This window comes from Mustela putorius, unplaced genomic scaffold (assembly GCF_011764305.1).
Source record: "Mustela putorius furo isolate JIRA1106 unplaced genomic scaffold, ASM1176430v1.1 tig00003913_pilon_pilon_pilon, whole genome shotgun sequence".
Classification (NCBI taxonomy): domain Eukaryota; kingdom Metazoa; phylum Chordata; class Mammalia; order Carnivora; family Mustelidae; genus Mustela; species Mustela putorius.
The window spans coordinates 10947612-10970948 of NW_025422060.1; the positions used below are offsets into that span (position 1 = coordinate 10947612).

The window sequence follows — 23337 nt, forward strand, 5'->3', positions numbered from 1 at the left end:
CACTGAACTCTAGTATATAAGAGGCAAAAGTGTTAAAAATAATTATGGCTACAATATTATGTTAATGAATACACAGTATAAAGAGATGTATACTGGGACATCAAAATAAATTATGAGCAGGGCACATAAATGGGCAGAACTTTCTGATGTAATTGAAGTTAAACTGTTATCAGCTTAAAATGGATGGCTATAAGGCATATGACGAAGGCCTCATAGTAATCACAGAGCAAAGACCTGTAATAAACAATGAAGAATCAAAGCATACTGCTATAAAGTCAAGTCACAAAGACAGCAATAGAAAAAAGGAACTATATAACTGTAGTTAGAAAGCAACTAAGAAAATAGCAATAATAAGTCTTTACCTATCAAAATACTACTCTAAATGGTTTAAATTCTCCAATTAAAAGAGTGGCTACATGGGTAAAAAAAACAAACCCAATCAAATGCTGCCCACAAAAGACTCACTTAATCTTGAAGGACTCTCAGAAGAATCAAAAAAAGATTTTCCAAGTAAATGGAAGCCAAAGAGAATAGGGGTAACTATACTTATATCAGATGAAATAGACTTCAAGTAAAAAGCTAACAGGAGAAAAGGTGGTCACAATATAATGATAAAGGGATCAATTTCTCAGAAGATAGAACAATTATAAACCTTTATGTACCATATATTGGAGCACCTCAATATATTAAACACTTATTAACAGATGGGGGAGAATTTTAGACAGCAATGAAATAAGAGTAGAGGTTCAATACCCCACTTTTAACAACAAACACATGATCAATGTAGAAAATCAGTACGCAAACAATGGACTTAAATGACACTTTAGACATATACCCAACATTCCATTCAACAGCAGCAGAAGGCATATTCTTCTTAAGTGCGCATGAACATCCACGATAGATCACATGATAGATCAAATAAATGTCTTAGCAAATTTAGGAAGGCTGAGATCATACCAGGGGTCTTTTCTGACCACCAGGGAATGAAACTAGAAATCAGTAATAAAGAAAATCTGGAATACATGGCTATTCCACAACATGCTCCGGAACAACCCATGGGTTAAAGAACTCAAAAGGAAAATCAAGAAATACGGTCAAATGAAATTGCAAGCACAATATATTAAGACCTATGAGATGCTGCAAAAGCAGGCCCCCCCACCCTCAAGAGTTTATTTATTTATTTGACAGAGATCACAAGTAGGCAGAGAGGTAGGCGGGGGACGGGGTAGGGGGTAAGCAGGCTCCCTGCTGAGCACAGAGCCTGAATAAGGGGCTCCATCCTAGGACCCTGAGACCATGACCTGAGCTGAAGGCAGAGGCTTTAACCCACTGAGCTACCCAGGTTCCCTCAAAAGCAGTTTTAAAAGAAGTGTAAGAAAGATCTCAAATAACTTCATGCTATACCTCAAGAAGTTAGAAAACAAACTAAGGCCACAGTTAGCAGAATATAAGGAAATAACAAAGATCAAAATGGAAATAAATGAAATAGAGACCAGAAAACCAATAGGAAAGATCAAGGAAACTAACAACTTGTTTTTGAAAAACTAGACAAGCTTCTAGCTATATACACCAAGAAAAGAGAGGGCTCAAAATCAGAAATGAAAGAGGAAACATTACAACTGATGCCACAGAAACACTAAGTATCAGAATACTATGAACAATCATACACCAACAAATTAGACCACCTAGAAGAAATAAATTAATTTCTAGAACTATATAAACTACCAAGACAGAATCATGAAAACACAGATAATCCGAACAGATTGGTAACAAAGAGGAGATTGACAAAGTAACCCAAAACCTCTTAACAAACTGCAGAAACAGGTATTTTCACTGGTGAATCTACCAAATGCTTAAAGAATTAAAGCCAGTTCCTCTCAAACTGTGCCAAAAAAACTCAAGGTAAGGGTACACTCCTCAACCATATTATGAGACCAGTATTATTCTGATACCAAGGCCAGATTAGGAACGATGGTTACCAGGAGCTGGGGAGGTAGGTGAGCAGGGGAGGTGTTTAAGACATTACTCGGAACTAGTAGATAAGCTAATGCACAGCATAGCGATTATATTTTGTATTGTGTATATTGTATACAGTACAGTATTTTGTACTATAAACTTCAAAGTTGCTCAGAGACTAAATCTTAACTGTTGTCACCACAGAAAAATGATAATTATGTGACATGACAGAGGTGTTAGCTAATGCTACTATACTTACCATTCTGCAATGTATCAATTATCAAATTTGTATACCTAAAATTCATTAAGCATCCTTATTTGTTCCCATTTTCACATTTCCAATTTAAAAATTTGAAGAAATGCTACCCATTCAATAATCCAAAAATGATTTTGAGTAACACTCAGGTATCAATCCACTTCAAATATATAAAGATATAAAACACTCAGCCATTGATAATAAAATAATAAAGTCTTTTACCTTCTGGATCATAGGTTTGAAAAACTCTCCGCGCTTGTTCTGAAGGAGCCTCAGGAGCAACTAAAGCCATATCCTGAAAAGACAAAAAGCATGCTATCAACCAGACACAGCAATACCATGGCCTCACAAATAAACAGAACAAGTATGAGGCTAGGGTGAGGAAATCTGGAGTCAGAAGATTTTGAGTGACATTTCTATCATGTGTGTGACTAGCTAAGCCACAAACTCTCTGGGCCTTCACCACACATTGGAAAAATGGGAATAATACTGCAACCATAGGCAATCGTCGTGAGCATGATACTGAAGCTTCATATAAAAACACTTGAGAAGTCTAATATTAAATAATTACTATAAAATGCAACCTGCAAAAAGTAATGACATACTTTTGCTTTAATTATTGTTCAAATAAAAATATAACTTATAAGATACCTAGTTTTCAAATATTTAAAAATGAAATCCAGAGATATAGGATAGTAAATAATTACATAGAAATGCATTTAGTATTTATTACTTTAGTAAGTATATTATAGCAATACCTAGCCACGAAATGTCTAGAAAGTAGATTTAAAATTCTCTATAGGAAGAGATAATTACATTATAGTAAGCAATGTTATGTAGGAAGCAATATTATAGTTTATCAAAAATGATCACAAAACTCAACATTAATTTAGACTCTTCACAAACCTTTGCTCCACATATTTAAACTGTTATGAAATTCTACTTTACTGGCAGAAATCTAGGTTCTGGGCTGTAGTTGTTTTCCTCTATTCATGGCGTTGATCGGAGCCTTTGTCTAAAATTGTGGTCACTCACACAAACCTCATCAGAGAACAAGTTTCTAACCATCCCCTTTTACCTTCTTGAATCCTTTTTAACAAGTTATAGGATAAAAGTGTTAAATACCATTTGAAATGCTGTTCCTCTGTGGAAATAAATTTTTATAGTTCACTTTTGTCCTAATCACCACATCACCCCCTCTTTACCTTGGAGATGAAAGAACAAAGCTTAAGAATCAATTAGTGTAGGTCTTTTCATGAGATAAGATACTTGAGTTTGAACGGGAATAGAAGTCAGATGGGAACAACAGATGCAAGCCCTTACACGTATTTCACATATTAAAATAAAGTAAAAAAGTGCTATTTTATAACACAGTAAGATTTGGGAATGTACAATTCTTTCGCATTTACTATCCCTTGATAGCAACTTTTTCTGCATTTTCAATATTACTTCGGAGATGTATGTCATGTGGCATATTTTCATCTGGCCTTTCAATCACTTTCTGATCTTATGTATCAGTCCTTCATTGATGGATAATTGGATAATGTCTAATCTTTTGCTGTGAAAAACACTGCTGCACCAAAGAAACCTGAACATGTAATTTCATACATGCAGTTTTATCTGTAGGACAGAGCACCAGAGCAGGATTGTTGGGTCAAAGGAAGAATGCATTCGTAATTTGGGATGATAATGCGAGATTCTTGGGTAGTGTTTATTTAGCCTAATTTCTTCAAAACACTTTCCTTTTTAGAATACATCACCAGTACAGCCTTAGCCCTATCATTAACTTTGTACTGACGCTAGGACTGCATGTCAGCTCTCTGATTCAGGGCGCAATTACTAACACTGGGACTATTACCATGATCCCCCTACTTGCTTTTATCACTTTCAACCGTAATTCCAGAAGTTTCTCCATGTAGTCCACCACAGGTTTTAGTTTCCTTGACTACTTCCAACCTCACTTCTTTCCAATTCTTCCCTTTAGAATGGCTGTTGGAATTTGGGGATTTATCACTGAAATTCTGGATAAGAAGGTAGAGCTGCAGATGAGATTTTACCCAGGGGTAAACTTATACTGGCCCAAGAGAAGGATACATTTTTTCTATTAACCAGGTGTTGCATTTTAACCTTTGTTATTAGTTAAGTGATGAGGAAAAACTTAAAACACCTGTTAGAACAGGACTTTGAATTTTCTAAATATAAATACGATTTAATAGCGGGAAAGGAAGTACTGTTTTTCTCAGTCACAAAAGAAAATCTTTTTACAGGAAGAGGTGGCAGAGAATATGGTTGAAGCACTCCTTTAATATTCTTACAAAGTTAAATTTTGGGAAATTACTATAAAGCTAACAAAGAAGATTCCAGTTTTAACCACAGAAAAAGTTTTTATCAAATTCTCTGGCATTAAAGAGGTCAGAAAATGCAGGTGTGTGAAAGAACTGAAAGCGAACTACCTGATGCCTTATTTACGAGTGCTATAAACAAAATGTACTATGCTAACACAGAGAAGACAAATTTAAGACTTACTGAAAAATGTTCACTGTGTATCTCTTGCCTCTGGTTATGAACACACAAAATACTTAGGCTTTAGAAAATGTATTCTTCTTGTTTGAAGAGGCTATATATGCTGGTCTGATCTAGAAGATCGTTTGACACGTGGGCACAACTCCCAGTGTAATCTGGTTTTAACAAATCTTCATTTGGAATGGGGGCTGGCACACTTTTTCTGTAATGGGCCAGAGAGTAAATAGGGCCACATGATCGCAGCAGCAAGACAATACAGTAATACATAAACAAATGAGCATGGATGTGTTCCAATAAATATTGTACGATATTTAAAACTGTAAAATTTACATATGGCTGACCCACTGAGAATATATTATTTCTCCAAGTGCACTGGCACTTATTCAACAACTTTCTGACACATCTGGGTATACCTTAATAGATTTTACAAAAAAGATTCTCTGGCTCTCAGTTCAAAGACAAAGAGCGTAGGGAATCCTAGAAGGAATTAGTAGAGCCATAGGTGGGGAACTAGAACTGTGAGAAAAGCTGTGAGGAAGGGAAATCAGCCTTGATGGCAGAATGCATCTGATTGTGAACATGAGGGGTTAGGAGGTGACGGTTATATATCCCAGTAGAGCACATGGCGTTCTCCCAATGTTGAGCACACCACCAGCACTCCATGCCTGCCAACTGCAAGCTGCTCACAGGCCAGTGGGAGCAGGACCTGAGCACTGGAGGAGGCCAGCGCTAGAAAACCTACAAAGCAAGACATGGAAATGGAGGACAGCAGATCACTTCAAAGATGTCAGAATGGAGGATGGTAGAAAAGGAATTTAGACAGTTTCTTGGTTGAAGTTCAGAAGTATGAAAGAAGTAGCTCAAAACACTGGATATGAGCAAACCACCCAGATGCAGACCACCTAAACAGAAATCCCTTTTCTCCTCCCAAAATACAACCAGTGGCACTGGTCAGGTTCCACATAATGAGCCCAGCAACTCTAACAGTCATTACTAATAATAAATTTTGTCATCAATGGTTTTTTTAATATCTTGTTTTGCTCCTTTTGTCTCAATGATACACTAATAGCTAATCTGCTAAACCCACTAGAAATTGTTTTTAATCATACCACTCATTTTAAGATGTGTTTTTGCTAGAGGGAGGAAAAAGGAAAAGCCCCGCCCCCCACAAGAAATTCCAATGAAAACATTCCAATAGTCTATATCCACAAATCAAAGCCAGTACGGTCTTCCAATCTGATTTTTTGAAGTTTGATTGTTTACATGCTTTTTAGATTATTAGAGAAAATGATCTTTTGTTAAAGCTTGTTTAAATTTATATACTGTTTAAAGGTTTATGGATGAAATCTGGAAAAGTTATAAATCCACCTATTCCCATTAAAGTGTTCCATGCTGAACTCTTTTTAACTTCTAATTTGATTTAAAATGACAAATGCCAATACTAATTTTGGCCAATTTATTTAACTTAAACACTTCTGAACAAGATTCCTATTTTAAAGATCTTTAACAGTGGTGAATCTGGTAATATATTAAATGTCAAATATATTTCATACTTGCATAGCAAGTTTGAATGGGAAGAATTAATTCAACTGATAAAGTGTCCTTTATAATCTAAAGACAAAATATTTTAGAGAGTGATACAATTGCTGTATTTTTCTTGCTAAACATAAAAGATGAAGTCAGAGAACTCTCATGTAACAGCTGTAGAACTGCAAGGAAGAATGCGAGAACTTGACCCTTCGGATTTCCATTTCAAGGACTCCATATAGCAATAGTTTTTAGATTCTATATTTAATACATATTTTGCATACAACTACCCACACACCCACAATATTCTGAATACTGGCTGGCAAGCCTGTTAAATGGTAAAGAAAGACCTAGGTTGTGTGTGTGTGTGTATGGTCACAATCAAACGGAAGAGAGAAAAATATGCTACTGTATGTTTATGTTGATGAACAATATTAAAATTAAGGAATTACCTCCTAAAATAAAATCCAAACCATACATCAACCCCTGCCACCATCCTCAGGAAACCATTCAGTTATAGTTTCCAAAGATGTAATTCCAAGTTATCCAAGTCAACAAGGCTAGCAGTAGGCATTTTCTTTTCTTCATCACTAGCTTTATTAAGTAGAACAAAATTTCCACATATATTGCATCAAAAACTCTTTTAGGTACCCCCTCTGGGAAAAGATACTAAACCTAATAGTTAAATATTTAAATATTGTTTTCATTATTTAAACTCTGATTTACCATCAAAATTATTTTTACTCTAAAAGTAGTTCTCTACTTGGTTAAATATAATAATCTGATGCTTTTATCAGAGGAATATTAGAACAAACAATTTCTATTTAGCCAATTTACTGGCCAACAGGGATTGCTAAACAATATAGCTTTTAAAATTATCTAGCCTCAACCAACTTTCCTTAACTGGCAAACTGCTATAGAAGAGAAGGGGGGAAAGCCAGCCACGCTGTCATGGGACTATCTAATATCCTATAGTCATGAAACAAGTATCTCTTTTTCATGCAGTTCTGCCTGCCCTATTACTATAATTATTCGCTGTTCACCATAAACCTTTTAAAATCCTGTAACACGAGCTATCCTTCTAAACACCTACTGAAATAAAAGGCCTGTGTTCAGTTTGTTGGCTAGGTATAAGTAGCTCATTACTGAAAAAAGGTCATTACAGTTTATTCATTATACCTTTCATCATTATCAAGATAAATCTCCTAAGTAATCAAAGAACCTCAGAGTTTTACCTAACTTCAGGAATGACCACACATATATGTTACATTTTAGCTCATAGGCAACATTACCTAGTGCCATGAAGAGGCCCTCAAAAGAAAAAAGTTAGCTGGTACATAATTTCCCTTTAAACTTTAAAGTAACGTTTCATTTTAAAATCACTTGATGTTTCATACTGATTTTAAAACTCACTATACTTCTGGAAATATTTTGGGAATCACTAAGAGACAGATTTCAAATCAATTACCAAGTACATAATATTCTTCAGTGCCACTGTTAGAAACAATTCGGGTGATGCCACGTCATCTGACAGTAGCTAGGGCAGTGGACTTTTTCCTTGCTCTTCCATTACTTCTCCCCAAATGTGCAAAAGCCCCCAGCTCTCTCCACAACAGCCCACTGCTATGTAGTGCTCATTTGTGTTGCATTAGCAGAAAAGTCAGAGGAGAAACAGAAAGAAAAGCCCTTCAAGGCTCTTTCTCCAAAAAACCAAACTCTAAATGTACAAGTAGAAATAAGGCAGGAGGAGGAAGTCATACAGGCATGAGTAGAATCACTACTATTATTAATACTAATGAATGACTTCTTTTTCTCCCTATTATCATAATTACACAACTCACCTTAATAATCCTACCAGTCTTTCTCAACTGGTTTCTGCCAGAGAATTCATCCCTAAGGCCCAAGGCATCCACTCTGAATAAAGACTCTGCTGGATATCTATAAGCATTTTCATGTTCTCTTGCTTATGTGAAGAACCAGGTGGAGAAAAACTGTTAGCCTTTTAACTACTGAATTTCATTAAGAGAACAGCTCACCCAAGCCATTCCTCTCTCAGCACATCAATACCTACATAATTCAAGAAAACGGATTTTCTGACTTCTTTAAATGGTTAGTTAATATTCAATGATCACCTGGATAAAAATCAGTCAGAAAATTCCTCCTCATTTCTAAGTAAAGACTTTGTATCATTTGAAGCATTTTAAACTCTCTTACATCACGTGGACACAATGTAACTTATGGAGCTAGATGGCATTATTGTTCTCAATTTCTTTAGCCTCCCTGCCTTGTAAGAGCATTATTTATAATAATATAAATATTATTATATTTATATATAATATAAACTGCATGTGAACTGCATAGCCTGTGGCTATGGGCTTGTGAAGTACCTCTGTGGGACGGGTCTACTTCCTACCCTCACTGATGTCAGGTTTGGCCAGGTGACTTCTTTTGGTCAGAGCAGGATAAGCAAAAGTGACATTCTGCTAGCTCCTAAAAGCTTCAAGGGCCACCTGTGGCTTTGCCAGTGTCTCTCTTTTCCCTTTACCAGGAGAATCGCACCTTCTGACAGGCTGCTCCTTCACTCCAGATCTTAGAAGAAGGTACATGGAACACACCTGCAGCAGCCACCATGTAATAAGAGAGAAATAAGCTCTGGTGTGTGTTTGAGGAGAAAGGGTATGGTGGGAGTGGTGTACTCAGTATAGGCAAATACAGGGTACACTGTCTACAGACAATTTAAATATAACAAAACTCACCTTGTTGAAATGCTTCTATGATCACCAACGCATGCATGCAAATCTAGACAATTCTAGTGGTCAAATATGCCTCCTGCCTGGGGTGGACTGCTCTCACTGCCTCCTTGAATATGGAATAAATCACTGAGATCTCAGGGTCACTACTTCAGGAAGCTGGCAAATGGAATTAAAACCTCATATTTTGGCTGGGGCTTTATTTTGTTTGTGCTATGTATATTTGCTCTTCCTGTTCATAGTTGGCCTACCTTTTCCTCTTGTCTTTCCCTTCATGTTTACCCTCCAACATCGATTATAATATAAGCCACATAAAGGGGAATCTCCACATATGCAGACCTTCTATGGTTCATATGAAAATGAAGGTCTACAAGAATTACACTGCAGGCCACACACCACTATGTAATTTAAGCTTGACAGACTTGCCTTAGTGTCAATGCAAAGTGAGGGACAGCCCAGACTGTACCACCCCCAACCCCGCCACCCACAAATCCTTTCTTTTATATTAAACAGGGTTTGACTATGAAAAATAGTCACAATATTCAAATTTCTAATACTCTAAGTATTATCAGAGCTTTATGGAAAAGTTCTTGTTCATTATGAAGGTTATTCAACTTCCTTGTACATGCTTTACACTCATGCCTTGGAAATGCATGTTAAGCCTTCCATATCAAGCTAAGCATGCAGACATTATAGAACGAAGATAGTTTGGGAATAAAGGATTATTCCAGCTAGTCCTAGATCTGATCCCAACCTTCGCTTCCTTCTTAATCTTTTGGCACAACCAGGATGGTGTAGCCATACAGAATGAACTACTAGTCCCCATATATAGCGTGGACCATCACATCCCACCATCTCGTCCCTTTTTGCTTATTCTTTTCTCCAAGTCTCGAATACAGCCCTCATTTCATATTAAGACAAAAACTTAGCATGTCCTTTACATTCAAGTATCATATCCTGTGCACCCACCTCTCCCCTCTTCCAGTCTCTACTTTGTCCTGGTGTAATTATTTGTTTTTTGTTATCCTAAGGAATAGAAATAGTGAAAAGCTACGGAGTCAGAAGATTAGAGTTTGAATCCTGGCTTTGGCGCTAATATGTAACTTTGGAGAGGTTATTTGTCACTGGCCCCAGACCATTAGATGTAGATGAGAAATGGTACTTACCTCACAGGGTTACCTGTGGATTAAATCAGGACTGCATGCAAGATGGTTAGCATAATGCCTGACACAGGCACCACTCAGTAAATGCAAACAGAAAACGACTACACTGCATCATTCATCTATGCATTTCAATAGGACTTAGGACAATGTCTAATGTTAGCTATACTGGGTCCTGTGGGAAAAACAGGTAAAGCGCAGTTAACATCAGTGATCACAAGAAGGTAGACAGCTGGAAGAAATTTTAGCAGCAGCAAGGGAGTAAGAGAAGCAGGAGTCAAAACAAGAAAGATGTGGGTGCCTGGGTGGCTCAGTGGGTTAAGCCGCTGCCTTCGGCTCAAGTCATGATCTCAGGGTCCTGGGATCGAGTCCTGTATCCGGCTCTCTGTTCTGCAGGGAGCCTGCTTCCTCCTCTCCCTCTCTCTGCCTGCCTCTCTGCCTACTTGTGATCTCTGTCTGTCAAATAAATAAAATCTTTAAAAAAAAAAAAACCAAAACAAGAAAAATGTCAAGGCTAGAACATGAACAATGAGCAGGATTTTGATCACATTCTGGGCCGAGGGTAACACAGATAAAAGTACAGAAAAAGAAAACCACAAACTTCTTAACACTATCATACATTAAATACATGATGTAAGACCTTTTGCTCCATTCTGCTATCCAATGTACTGACTGCAATTATTTCCATTAATGACACACAGACACCTAGAGACGTCGACCTATCAACGCTGACTCTAATTAACACTCATAGACTTTACTCATGACAGAACACCTGTAGGTCTTATCAACAACATATTACCTTTGGAAGATTGTCTAACTCTACTGTAACAAAAAACTCTTAGACACGAATTGCAAGGGAAAGAGGGATGGCCTCTAGCCAGCAGGCTGACATGACTGACATGATGAACAAAGAGAAAAAGCAAAATCCTAAAAATTATAAAAACCAGATACAGAAAGAGCTGCCTAAAGGTGTTCAGAGTAGTATGAAAGAGAACGTAAGAGCAATTTCATTGTCACTTTGTTGAATGAGGCAAGAATATTTATAATACATTTTGAAAGATCTCTGATAAAAACAGCCAAAAAGAAATGCTTTACTAAGACTGTACAAATCCTTGGCATAACCCTACAGAGAGATGGGGGGTAGCTCCAAAGTGTGCTAAGCAGTTAGCAAACAGCTTATGGTTAAAAAATTCACAGTTTTTCAATAATTTAAAAACTGAAAATAGTTCATTTATATAGATTTCTACCCAAACATTCCATGTCATTCAAATACCAGATGCTATTCTTACATTAGAGAAAAGGTGTTAAAAGCATACATGACAAGTTATGACTTTAACTATAAAAATAAATAATTCAGTTCTCAAATCCATTTCCTCTCTGTAGTAGAGAAGGCATGGCACTGAAACATAAACACAAATTCACAAATTTACTTAAGATAAATGGATGGGGTGACTAACTGCATTAATACAGCAAAATCCAAACTGCAACATTCTACGTGTTACAGATCTGACTGTGAATTTACCCGCCTTCCAAGTTCCAAGACTTTGACCCAACAGGAATGATACACAGAGGATGAATTTTCTTTATAACAAAGTCTCTAAAGTATTGTTTCACTTTTTCTTAAAACTGCGTTTATAACATGTAGAGAAATGTATGTTAATGGTCAAGTAGGGCTGTCCAGTTTTTAAACTCTTAAGAAAAGAAACCTAACACTTAATCGCAGTAGTCTTCTTAACGTTACACCCAAGGATGAACACACAAAAGGAGCTTACCCTGGAGAAAGAATTCTAAACTGACTCCCAGTAACAGACACCACAGAAAGAGCAGTCAGCTCATGAAGGAACAGATCCATGTTTTGTTCCTCCTTTGCATTCAATTCAGTTTCTTTCTATATTCTGAGTTTCAATGGTCATGTGTTTTCATGTGTTCTTACCTAAAAGGAAAACTGCTTTTGTCACACGAAAGGTCAAAGGTGATACTCTGCACATACACAGCGAGTCCTTTTTATAACCATAAAAGAGAACAAAAAGGGATGTAAAACTCATCTCTCCAACTTCAAAAGACAGCATGAAATGGATTATAAGGGAAATTAGTCACTGATCTTCCAAAGATGAAACTAGATGTTATATAGGTGGGTTCCAGCCATTTTTTTATTAAACCACCAGCTGTCATTCCACACTGAGACTGAGATGCACAATAAAAACAAATAAGACATTTATTTTATCTACTTTATACACATAAAATTCTAACAAAATCAGAGAATCATATTTTCAAATATAGAGCCCTCATCTTGAATTTGCTCTAAAAATTAATTTTAAAATCAGTTCCAATTCAAGAGGAAATAATAAAAATGACCCAAATAATTTAATCTTAAAACTAAAATATAAAAAAAGGCAAGGAATCAGGGGGTAAAATGATGGTTAGAGAGAAGAGAAAGGTAAGTGGACAACTGCCCAAATAGTCTCTCAGGTGATACTTGGGTATTTAAAGTATATATGCTTCAGTATGAAAAGACCTGACTCCTAAAATTTGATTTAAACATGTTACTCAGCCTTATTTTAAGAATAAGAGCCATTTTTTTGAAATCAAGGGAAATAACTCAAGAAAGGTAAGTTCAGAAATAGAGGTTCTCTATCAAGCATCTACTACTCAAAATCATTTCTTTTACCTGCACAGTAAGTTCTTAAGTTTTCAATTTACCAAAAGTTCCATGGTACTTGAATTAAAAAAATACTATAGTATGATGACTTTTAACATACTACCCATACCTATTAGGCAAGCTCTCTCACAATGTACAGATCTGAAAATTTCATTCTGTCATGGCTCAGATGACTTGGAGAACTCTCCACCTTAATGAAAATTAAGCTTCCTTCTTTGAAGAAGTCCTTTTATGCACTGCATTTTACCTCACCCACATCCCCTTATTACAGAGTTCTGTGGGACCCCTGCTGCTTGATGACTCTCAGTTCCTACGCGCTCCCCGCAGTTGATACCAAGGAGGACTAGCTTGTAACCTAAGCATAAAACTCCCACTCACACAGGATGGCTTCTATGTATGTTTTGCAACCACCATTCTCTAAGATGTATTAAATTCTTCACCTGAAGATGGTTATTTTTGTTATGTGAATTTCACCTCAATTAAAATATATCTATATTTGTGAGAATGTTAATGAAAAGGCAGGGGGATAAGGGGTTGACATTTTAGAAAAGGTAGCCAGGGAAAGTGAGGTGACTTTTGAATACCAACCTGAAGGAAGAAAAGAACCCTTTCTACAGACATCTGAGGCAGGATCATTTTAAGCAAAGGGAAGAGCACGTGCAAAGGGCTTGCCTCGTTCCTGAACTGGATGGAGGAAAGATCAGCATGGCTAAGCAAGACAGGAAGGGGGAGTAGTAGGAAATGTGATGAGAAAGGCAATGGGGAAATAATCAGATGAGGTGACGCAAAGCATACTAAGTTATTCTAAGGACTTTGGCTTTTATGTTTAATGAAGGCGAACCAATGTAGGGCTCAGAGATTAAGAGTAACAGGAAGTGACTTACATTTTAATAGATACCACAGCTCCTTGAAGGGCAACAGCATAGTCCTCCGTTAGGAAGCTACAGCCAATGATGTAGGGGAGAGCTTTCTCCAATTTGTCTTTCAGTTCTTTCAGTAAGATTTCAGTTTCTAGTTTGTCTGTCAAATGTCCTTTCCTCATAGCCTCCAAAGTTTCATGGATATAATAACTTCTCTTAAAGTGTTTGGTTTTTTGAAGTTTTCTTTTGATCCCTACACTGTCCTATACTATCTCCATTTTTTCTTTTTTAAAAATTTATTTTATTGAGTTCCTTTTCCCCTATTCCTTTGATTTGTTTCTCATGTGAGCATTCCAGGCATTGTCAGTGTGGGCGGGACTGTAAACCGCACTGTGGCATTATGTGGCTGGCCCATTAAGACCTGGAACTACAGTGTCTCAGTCTTTACTCTTGACTGGGCCAAGTGGCCAAATGAAGCATTAATTGCTATAATCACGAGTGGGTGAATTCAACAAGAGCAAAGCTGCTGAGCTCTTTCTGAGACTCTAAGATTAATCATTAAAAACACTCATCTCATTAACTTTCTCTACCTCTATCTATCCCATTCAATCTGTCACCAAGTCCTGTCAGTCTACCTCGGGAATAAATCTCTCAAATTTATGAACTTCCATCAATGTCTACCATCATCACCCTGGCCAAACCATATCCCCTGCTTACCCAGAATACTACAAGTCTTCTTTACCCACTCCCTAGGTTATCCTCCAGTAGGTCTATTTTCCACAATTAGCCATAGTCCTCCAAAATGCAAATTTAATCCTGTTTCTTTCCTTCCTATCTCCCCAGAACAGTCTTTCTAGTCAAAGACCTGCTTCTGCTTCTGTACCCTCATCTTACATCTTGCCCTCTAAATCCTCTGTGCTCCTACTCTTCCCTTCCAGTTTGTTCCCACCATAGTGCTGAGCTCCTATTTCTGGTCTAGGGAAGGCTTTTCCCCTCTTCCCATTGTTTCACCTTACTAATGCCTCGATGCTCACTGTAGACATCAGTTCTCCTTAGGAAACATTCCTAGTCTTCCAAAACTAAGGTACATTCTTAGAGCTTTATAGACCTGTGCTTTGTCAGCCCTCATCAGTTATAATTTTATAGTTTTATAAATGATTCCTTAATGAATGCCTCCCCCTTTAGAATATATACCTCCATAAGAACAGGAGCCCATCTATTTTTGCACCACAGTCTTCACAGCACCTGGCATAATGCCAGGTACATAGTATATGCCTAGTAAATATTTGACAAATGAATAGACATGTGAATGATGACAGGTGCAACTACCATCACCTCCGGTGTATCACATGAAGAATTACATTGCTTTTCAAAAGCATTTTATTTTATTTATTTTTATTTTTTTTTTTTTTTTAAGATTTTATTTATTTATTTGTCAGAGAGAGAGCGAGCACAGGCAGAATGGCAGGCAGAGTCAGAAGGAGAGGCAGGCTCCCTGCGGGGCAAGGAGCCCGATGTGGGACTCGATCCCAGGATGCCGGGATCATGACCTGAGCTGAAGGCAGCTGCTCAACCAACTGAGCCACCCAGGTGTCCCTCAAAAGCATTTTAAAATGTTAAATTACAGTTTACTTTGAAAATTGTGACCTTTAAATATGCTTTATCCTTAATCATAATCAGTACAAATAGGTCAGCAAATGAAACACATATCCATACAAACTTATCAGTTTTACAGAAAAAGACCTCAGGATTTACATTATGCTGCTCTTTGTTTCAGGCCATGAAACATAAAGTCAGTGAACCTCCCCAAAATAAATAAGCCAAAACCAAAAATAAATAAGAAAAACAAACCTCCACATTACTCTTTGAGTAACAAAAACAAAACCAAAATTACTTGCTCAAATATAGAAATATCAAAGAAAGATCAAATAATAGGTCTTATAACGTACAGAACAACAAATTTACAGTATTTTCTACATTATGAAGACTAGAGAAATGCTTTATTTAGAAAAAATTTTAAACTGGGGGCGCCTAGGTAGCTTAGTGGGTTAAGCCTCTTCCTTTGATCCCAGGGTCCTGGGATCGAGCCCCGCACTGGGCTCTCTGCTCAGCGGCGAGCCTGCTTCCTCCTCTTTCTCTGCCTGCCTGTCTACTTGTGATCTCTGTCAAACAAATAAATAAAATCTTTAAAAAAATTTTTTTCAACTGGACCTAATAAATATTATGAAGCATCACCAATCTCATTTACTACTTAGGTAATCTTCAACCTTTTATCTCAAAGGGAAAATTTCTTTACTTCTAACTCTTTTGAAAGAGCCATGTTCAAACAATCTAAATTCAGTTGTTTTAAAATTCACTGAAGAGGAAGTATCCATGCTTCTAAGCAGCTTCAGAATGAGTCATGAAAAAATATTTTTAAGAAGATATAATTATCACTGGAACCTAAGTGTGGAAAATTTAGGCATAGACTTTATTCACTGAACTAATGAATCCCCTATATTATGTGTCAGACTATGTATCAGACCCACAGATACAAAGGTAAGTACCAAAACAATCATTTTAAAGTTCAGGACTTCTAAAAGAGAAATAAGGTACTTGATAATTGTGATTTTTAGGACTTATAACAGTTGAAGAACTAAAATCTTACCATAAAATTCTTTCTAATCACTTTCTGTGTTTGTGCATTTTCCTGTCTGGTTTATCAGTAGCTCCGGGGATGCAAATGAACAGAGATTTGAAAACCTCATCTGACTGAGAGGGCATACACGGAGCTTGCTCTTTCGGGTGTGGTGTGGTAGGGGTTTTTGTTTCTCTCTATGCACTTCATGTCTCTCATTCAACATTTTGTTGCACGTGGTTGAGATCTGTGATTAAGATGAATGATAGGGTCCCTGTCCTGAACAAGGCTCACTGCTGGTCACAGGACACACACACAGAAGGTACGGGAAATAGGAACAATGCACTGTGTGATAAATTCAACTGCACAAGAGATCAAATGCTGTGGAAAATATAAAGAAAACCACGCAGGTGGGTAGGAAGAGTATGTTTCATAGAAAAGAAGGTATCTAACAACAGATCTGATATTTAGATGCTAAAATACAAAGTGTCTGTATTTACATAGCTAAGCCGACCCCGTTCCTTCTATTAAGCTTCTGTAAAATCTCTTCTGCTACTTGATAACAAAATCATTTCTTAAATGTCAATCATAAAATTTAAGATTTAAAGTATTTTCATCTCATTATTTTTTGTATTTGAAACTTAAAGTGTTTCATAGAATTCATTAGTTTTCCTGTGCTAAAATATGGAGCTGGAGATAAAAATAATAATTGGCTTGAAACTACATTTTTGCATGCAAATTGGAACTGATTTTCTTTTCTGGAAATTTAGAACACTTGACACAAAAATTAGTCAAATGATGAAATCCTCCCTCTGGAATTCAAAGTTGTCCAGTTTCTATAGTTTACATTATGTTTTTAACTTCTTTTCTACTTTAGGAGGGAAATAAAGAGCAAAAGCTTTCAGACTAAATGTAACTTATCAGTACTTTTTACTACTGTAGTTCCATCAAAGTCTGTACTTTTTGAGTTATATTTTATAGCTTTTTCTGTTTAAGGTAAGTACTCACTCTAAATCCAATCACTAGATTTTGACAGCACATTAAAAGTAATCCAGTAATAAGTGAGGAAATAGACCCACACAACTTCGCACTATCAGTTCACTCCTTGGCACAATTTATACAAGTCATACTTTTTCAGACACAAGGAAAATTACACTAACAGGTACAATCTGAAAAAGTGTATGGGGTAATCAGGAAAGTCCTCTAGACATAAAGAACATCAAAATAAACAATTCTATATTTTCTCTCTTTACTCCAACATCAGCAACTCCATGTTTACTAAATACAGAATAATGATGGCAGTGGGGAGGCGGATGGCAACAGCCAAGATTCCTTGGGCACTTAATTTGGACTAGGTACTGGCTAAACACTATATATTTAAACCTGATAACAAATCTAAGAGCGAGGTATTACCAGAAACCCTTATTTTAAAGACCTGGGAAAAGAGGCTGAATGATGTTCGGAAGTGGTAAGGCTAGGATTCAAATGAAGTTTGTCTGACTCCAAAGCTCTAACCACTCTATGTGGAGAAAGAAGTACTATTGTTAAAGGAGGAAATTTAGAAACAGGTTTAAGAATTTTAAAATAAACATATTTAAATGCATTTAATCTATGTCAATATTATAACCTTATATATCAAAATTGTAGGAAACATTACATCTTAAAAAGATCACTTCTATACCACTGAACTACTAATAGATTTAAAAATATTTTCCTAGATGTTTTAACTAAAATTTTATATTATATAAATGAGATTCTTATCTTTTCTACAAAAGAGCAATCCAAAACTTTTAAATTTAGTTATTTAACAGTCATTTCTGAAAAATATCAAAAGCCAAAGCTCTGAAGTCACAAAAGATAAAGAAATTATAACTAAATCATGACAGAGTTTACTAAAATAACTGTAAAACTAGAGCAGTGTAATAATATTTCCTTTACTATTAATTTTTTAGGTTTTGGAACAATCCACTTGTTAGTAGGAATACACTGAATTTTGCACGAAGATCCAAACTAAATATGGACTTAGATTACTTGTTGCCTGATGTCATACTTAAAAAAAAAAAAAATCCTGCTATAAGCATACCTTGGCAAAAAATACGGTGAGGTGAGTTTCACTGCCAACAATCCAAATAGGGAATTTTGGAGATTTCAAGTAAGAACCAACCTAGAACAAATGTAGCAAGATAAACAAACAAATGAAAATTTTATACTGCCTGCTAAGTATCTGCCCATGAGTATCAGAAGCGTAACTGAAGTGTCCAATTCATACTTAAATGGAATAATGTATTGTGCCAGAATGCCTTACCCATAAAGGTCAAATGCCAAATGTAAAAGTCAATGTTATAAAGACGGTCAGGGCTAAGCTTATATCGCACCTTTACATCAGAGTAACAATAATACAGATTTAACTCAGCTGGAAAAACTTAGTTTAGCCCTAAGAATCATTCTCAGGTTTGACTAAAATTGCTAGACAAAATGTTCTAGATTTTTAGCGTGGTGGTCAAATCCTAAAACTATAACCTTGATAATAATTACTTTATCAGAAGAACAATTATAAATTAACAAATGAATATATTTACTAATAAATAAGGAAAGAGAAAAATCCTTAAGCACATCATGTCTTCAAAGAACCTGGGACAATATAATAATCTCTCTAAAGCAAAATATATACTACAAAATATCTAAGAATATAAAAGAATCCTGTTACTTGACTCTTCATGATTGGAGGTAATTCAGAGTTCTACAATATGAAGTCTCCTTAAATTGTACAAAAAGTTATAGCCTGTCTCAAGTCTATATATTTAATCTATAAAAAACACAGTATCCAAAGTTTTTGTGTGTGTGTGACTGAGAAAGTTTAAAATCAACAACAACAAAACAAGAAGACTTGGGAAATCCCATTATGTTCATATCAATTAATTCTATACTCTTATGAGGACAGAGATTACAACTTAAAAACAACCTTACCAATCCCACTTGCTCTATTTTCTTTTCTCACACAGACTCCCCTGAATGGGGAAATGCCAAGTGGCTACTTGAAGCAGTCAGGGCAATTCTTCCCTTATTCGTCATTAGCCCTGATAGGATTCCCTGCTTTCAAACACCACGATGGCCCTTTGGAATTTAAATTATCATTTGGAAGTGGGAAATAGGCACTCTCTTGTATTCAGGGACAAAACACCAGTATCTTTGTCCTCTGATGAGAAGGATGAACGGGATGTGCTAATGGCAATGGTGAACCAGAAGAGCAGGAAGGATGATGGTTTGGGGACAACAGAAAATAAGAGCAAAGGACAAAGACAAAGGAAAAGGTCTGATCACAGGTTCATAGTAGAAGGGATTTTAGAGGTGCTCAGCACAAGTCCTTCAATTTTACATCAGAAACAGAAATATAAAGGATCAGTGCCTTGTCTGATTTCAAACAGGTAACTAGTACAGAGCTGGGATTAAAACTCAGGCTTTCTGACTCATGTGGTAGCTGCCTCTTGGGTGAAAAATTTAATGATTATTAAATTTCCCTTTTAGAAAATGAGTGTGTATTTGTGTGTATTTAATTAAGGTAGAAGTAAAATATGAGTATAATACATAGACGGATCAAAAGATAAATGAATGAACTCATTAAGTGTCTTACACTAATATAAATAAGTAAGAGTGCATAAATAACGCAGCCACTTGAGAGAAACAGGCTGACAGCTCCTCAGCAAATAAAGCACATAATCACTACATGACAAGCAATTTCACTGCTGGGTATATGTCCAACAGGAAGGAAAACATGTTCACAAAAAATTTATACATATGCACGTTTCTAGCAGTGTTATTCTAGTAGCACAAAAAGCAGAACAACCCAAATATCCATCAGGTGATGAACAGATAAACAAAACCGGCATATAATACAACAGAATATTTGGTCGTAAACAGAACAAAGTATTAATATAAGTTCAAAGAAGAATGAACACTGAAGATATTATGCTAAGTTAAAGAAGCCAGACACTAAAGGCTACATTGTACAATTCCATTTAGATGAAATGTCCAGAACAGGCAAAACTCCAGAGAAATAAAGCTGCCAGAAGCTGGGGAGGAGTGAGGAAGTGACCACTAATGGGTTTTGAGTATCTTGTGAGAGTTAAGAAAAACATTCTGAAATTAGGTAAGTGGTGATGGTTGTACAACCTTGTGAAAAAATCACTGAACAGTACACTGTAAAATGGTGAGTTTTATGTGAGTTATTAAAAAAAAAAAAAAAAAAAAAGGTGGGTGACTCAGTCAGGTAAGTGTATAACTTCAGCTCAGGTCATTATCCCAGACTAAGCCAGGCATTGGGCTCTCTGCTCAGTGGGGAGTCTGCTTCTCCCTCTACCTTTACCCCTCCCCCCAACTCGTGTGCTTTCTTCTCTATCTCTGAAATAGAATCTTTAAAACAGCGGGGGCACCCCTGGGTGGCTCAGTGGGTTGAGCCGCTGCCTTCGGCTCAGGTCATGATCTCAGGGTCCTGGGATCGAGTCCTGCATCTCTGCTCGGCAGGGGGCCTGCTTCCCTCTCTCTCTCTGCCTGCCTCTCCATCTACTTGTGATTTCTGTCAAATAAATAAATGAAATCTTTAAAAAAAAAATTAAATTAAATTAAAAAAAAAAAGAGGGGGCACCATCAAAAGCATTCAGAGTCATCCTCTTCACTGTATGTGTGTGTAAAGAGACTTTCATTTGTGTTAATGAACACATCTAGTCAAAATGATATGAAAATGTTAATTTCTAGATAGCAATTTGCTACAATATTAACAGGGAGATGTTCAGATTCACAAAACTAATACAAACACAATGATTTCCTTAATACTTTTCTCTAAATGTTTGGTGAAAAGTAAATGTATACAGGTTTTCAGAGGAACGTCTACAGTTATGTTCAGATGAACACACCAGGGTAACAATAATTTTTCCAAAAGCTATAATCACACCATCCCAACCACTTCCCTTCCAGGTCTCCCACACTCTGGGCCACTGTGTATGGCTCTAAGCTCCCTGCAGCTAGGTGTCAGATAAGAAGAAACAGCCTTAAGCCTTAGAGCTCACTGAAATTTTCCAATCCAAGCAGAGCCCATGAAACCTAGCTGACTCCATCCCAACACCCATACCAAAGCTGCCACCTACGGTCGCCCCTCACTGTTGCGCTGTCCACCGGTATAATCCCCTCTGTGGCCCTGTCTGGTAGCCTTCCCTTGTTTGGAGGTGTAAGTAATAGACAGTTCTGCCTTTCATCTATCCCAGTACCACTGTATTGTGTCCTGCCATTAAAAGAATCTTTAAATCTTAAAAATACCAGTTACTGCTAGAACACTAATGCAATATATAATAGGAGAATATACAGCCAGCACTGTTTTCCCACTAAGATCTTAGGAGGAAAACAGGCTTTCATTCCCCAGTTCTTCCTAACAGCTAAAGAAAAGCAAAAGCATGATTTAGAAAAGCTTACAATTCTGGTTAAATTGGCCGTTCATTCAACAAATGTTTACTGAACACCAAATATGTACCCAGAAAAACAATGTCACTGGCTTCAGAGAGTCTATAATTCACTGGGGATAACAATAAAAAAAGCAAATGAAAAGATCTTTATAGAGTGATTATTGTTATGAAATTGTGAAAATTTCACTGAAGGAATAGCTGAGGAAAAGGTCTTTGAGGCACCACTTTAAGTAGGACCTGATGGGGAGAGGGAGCCATCCATTTACAAACTGGAGTATCAGTCAGAAATGACAGCAAGTATGAAGTCTTATCAGGCAGGAAAGGGCCTGGGTGTGTTTGAGAATCTGGCAGGAAACCAGCAGAGCTAGAGCACAGCAGTGGACAGGGCAAAGCAACTGAAGAGGGACAGACAGGCTCTAGATCAGGAAATTACAGGCTACACAGTGAAGATTTCAGTCTCATCTCCACACCCGATCCTCCTGCAGAACACACACATGCTTTATAAAAAACAGCCTTATTAAAATATCTTCCACATGTGAACACTGTATATATTAAAAGTGTGCAACTTAATGTTTTTGTAGATGTATACACTATGAAAAGATCACCAAAATCAAATTCATTAACATATTCATCACCTCTACGTAGTTGTCATTTGTATGTGTGTACACATGCACACAAGCATGCACACACACTTTTAGGATCAATGACGTTTGTGTGTGTTTCTTGGGAGAACGGGATGCAGCCTGATGCTCTGGCTGCCAGGCTCCTTCCGAACAGTTTTGGCTTGTAAATTAAAGTCACAGAAAATAAAAGAGTTACTACTTTGATACAATACAATCCCTACTAATGGATAAGGACAGGATGAAACCTATCTGATTATCATACCCATATCACTCCTTTCCAAGTGTTGTCATGACACAGAGGAACACTTCCAGTTAAAGGAAAAAAGAAAGAAAGAAAGAGGGCAAGACATAACTGTATTAAATCACCATCACCAGAACTACTGCTACGGACCCAACATTCTAAAAGAAAATTAGATCTACTAATTAGATCTACTTCTTCCTTTCTCCAAATGAGGCCATCTCATTAAGTATTAATCACTAATGATTTGAATCCCATTTAAAACTATTTGGAATATCCAATAGTTATTTCAGATGATGCAGGAAAACAATGAAACTTTTATCAATAAATGAGAGGTTCATGGCAGTTTCTAACCTTAGCCCATGTGCTAAAGAATTTAATACTGTGAAATGCTTGGAATTTGTTTTTTCGAGTGTGAAGTCGTTTTTCAGTTGGAACAGACAAAAGTTAAAACTTCAGGCATCTAGCAAATTTTTTTTTCCATGAAGCATACTGTTATGAGGAAGAAACAATATATCCTTTTCTCTTGGTTTACCAAAAAATATATTTACTTTCATTTATAGGTGTCTCTATTTTTATAAACTGTTTTTTACTGGATTCTGCCCTCTATCCGTAAAAAGAAACGAACCTCACGAATAGGAAACTCAGCATGATCAGCCAACTTAACTCTGCCCTTAATATGCCTGTCAGTTTAGGAAAGGAGATCAGGAAAGAA

General features: G+C 36.6%; 1 protein-coding gene across 4 annotated transcripts in view; it reads right to left on the minus strand.

The window, feature by feature from the left end:
* The window catches only part of MINDY3 (MINDY lysine 48 deubiquitinase 3), an 81949-nt gene that overhangs the window by 18758 nt on the left and 39854 nt on the right, over window positions 1-23337 (minus strand). For 3 of the 4 annotated variants that reach the window (XM_045069101.1, XM_004757565.3, XM_045069102.1), the window contains 2 exons: window positions 18392-18472; window positions 2435-2507 (listed from right to left, as the gene is read on the minus strand). In XM_045069101.1, coding sequence (XP_044925036.1) covers window positions 2435-2507; window positions 18392-18472 — 154 coding nt within the window. The remainder of the gene's footprint in view (window positions 1-2434; window positions 2508-18391; window positions 18473-23337) is intronic. The other variant, XM_004757566.3, reaches the window with a different exon arrangement.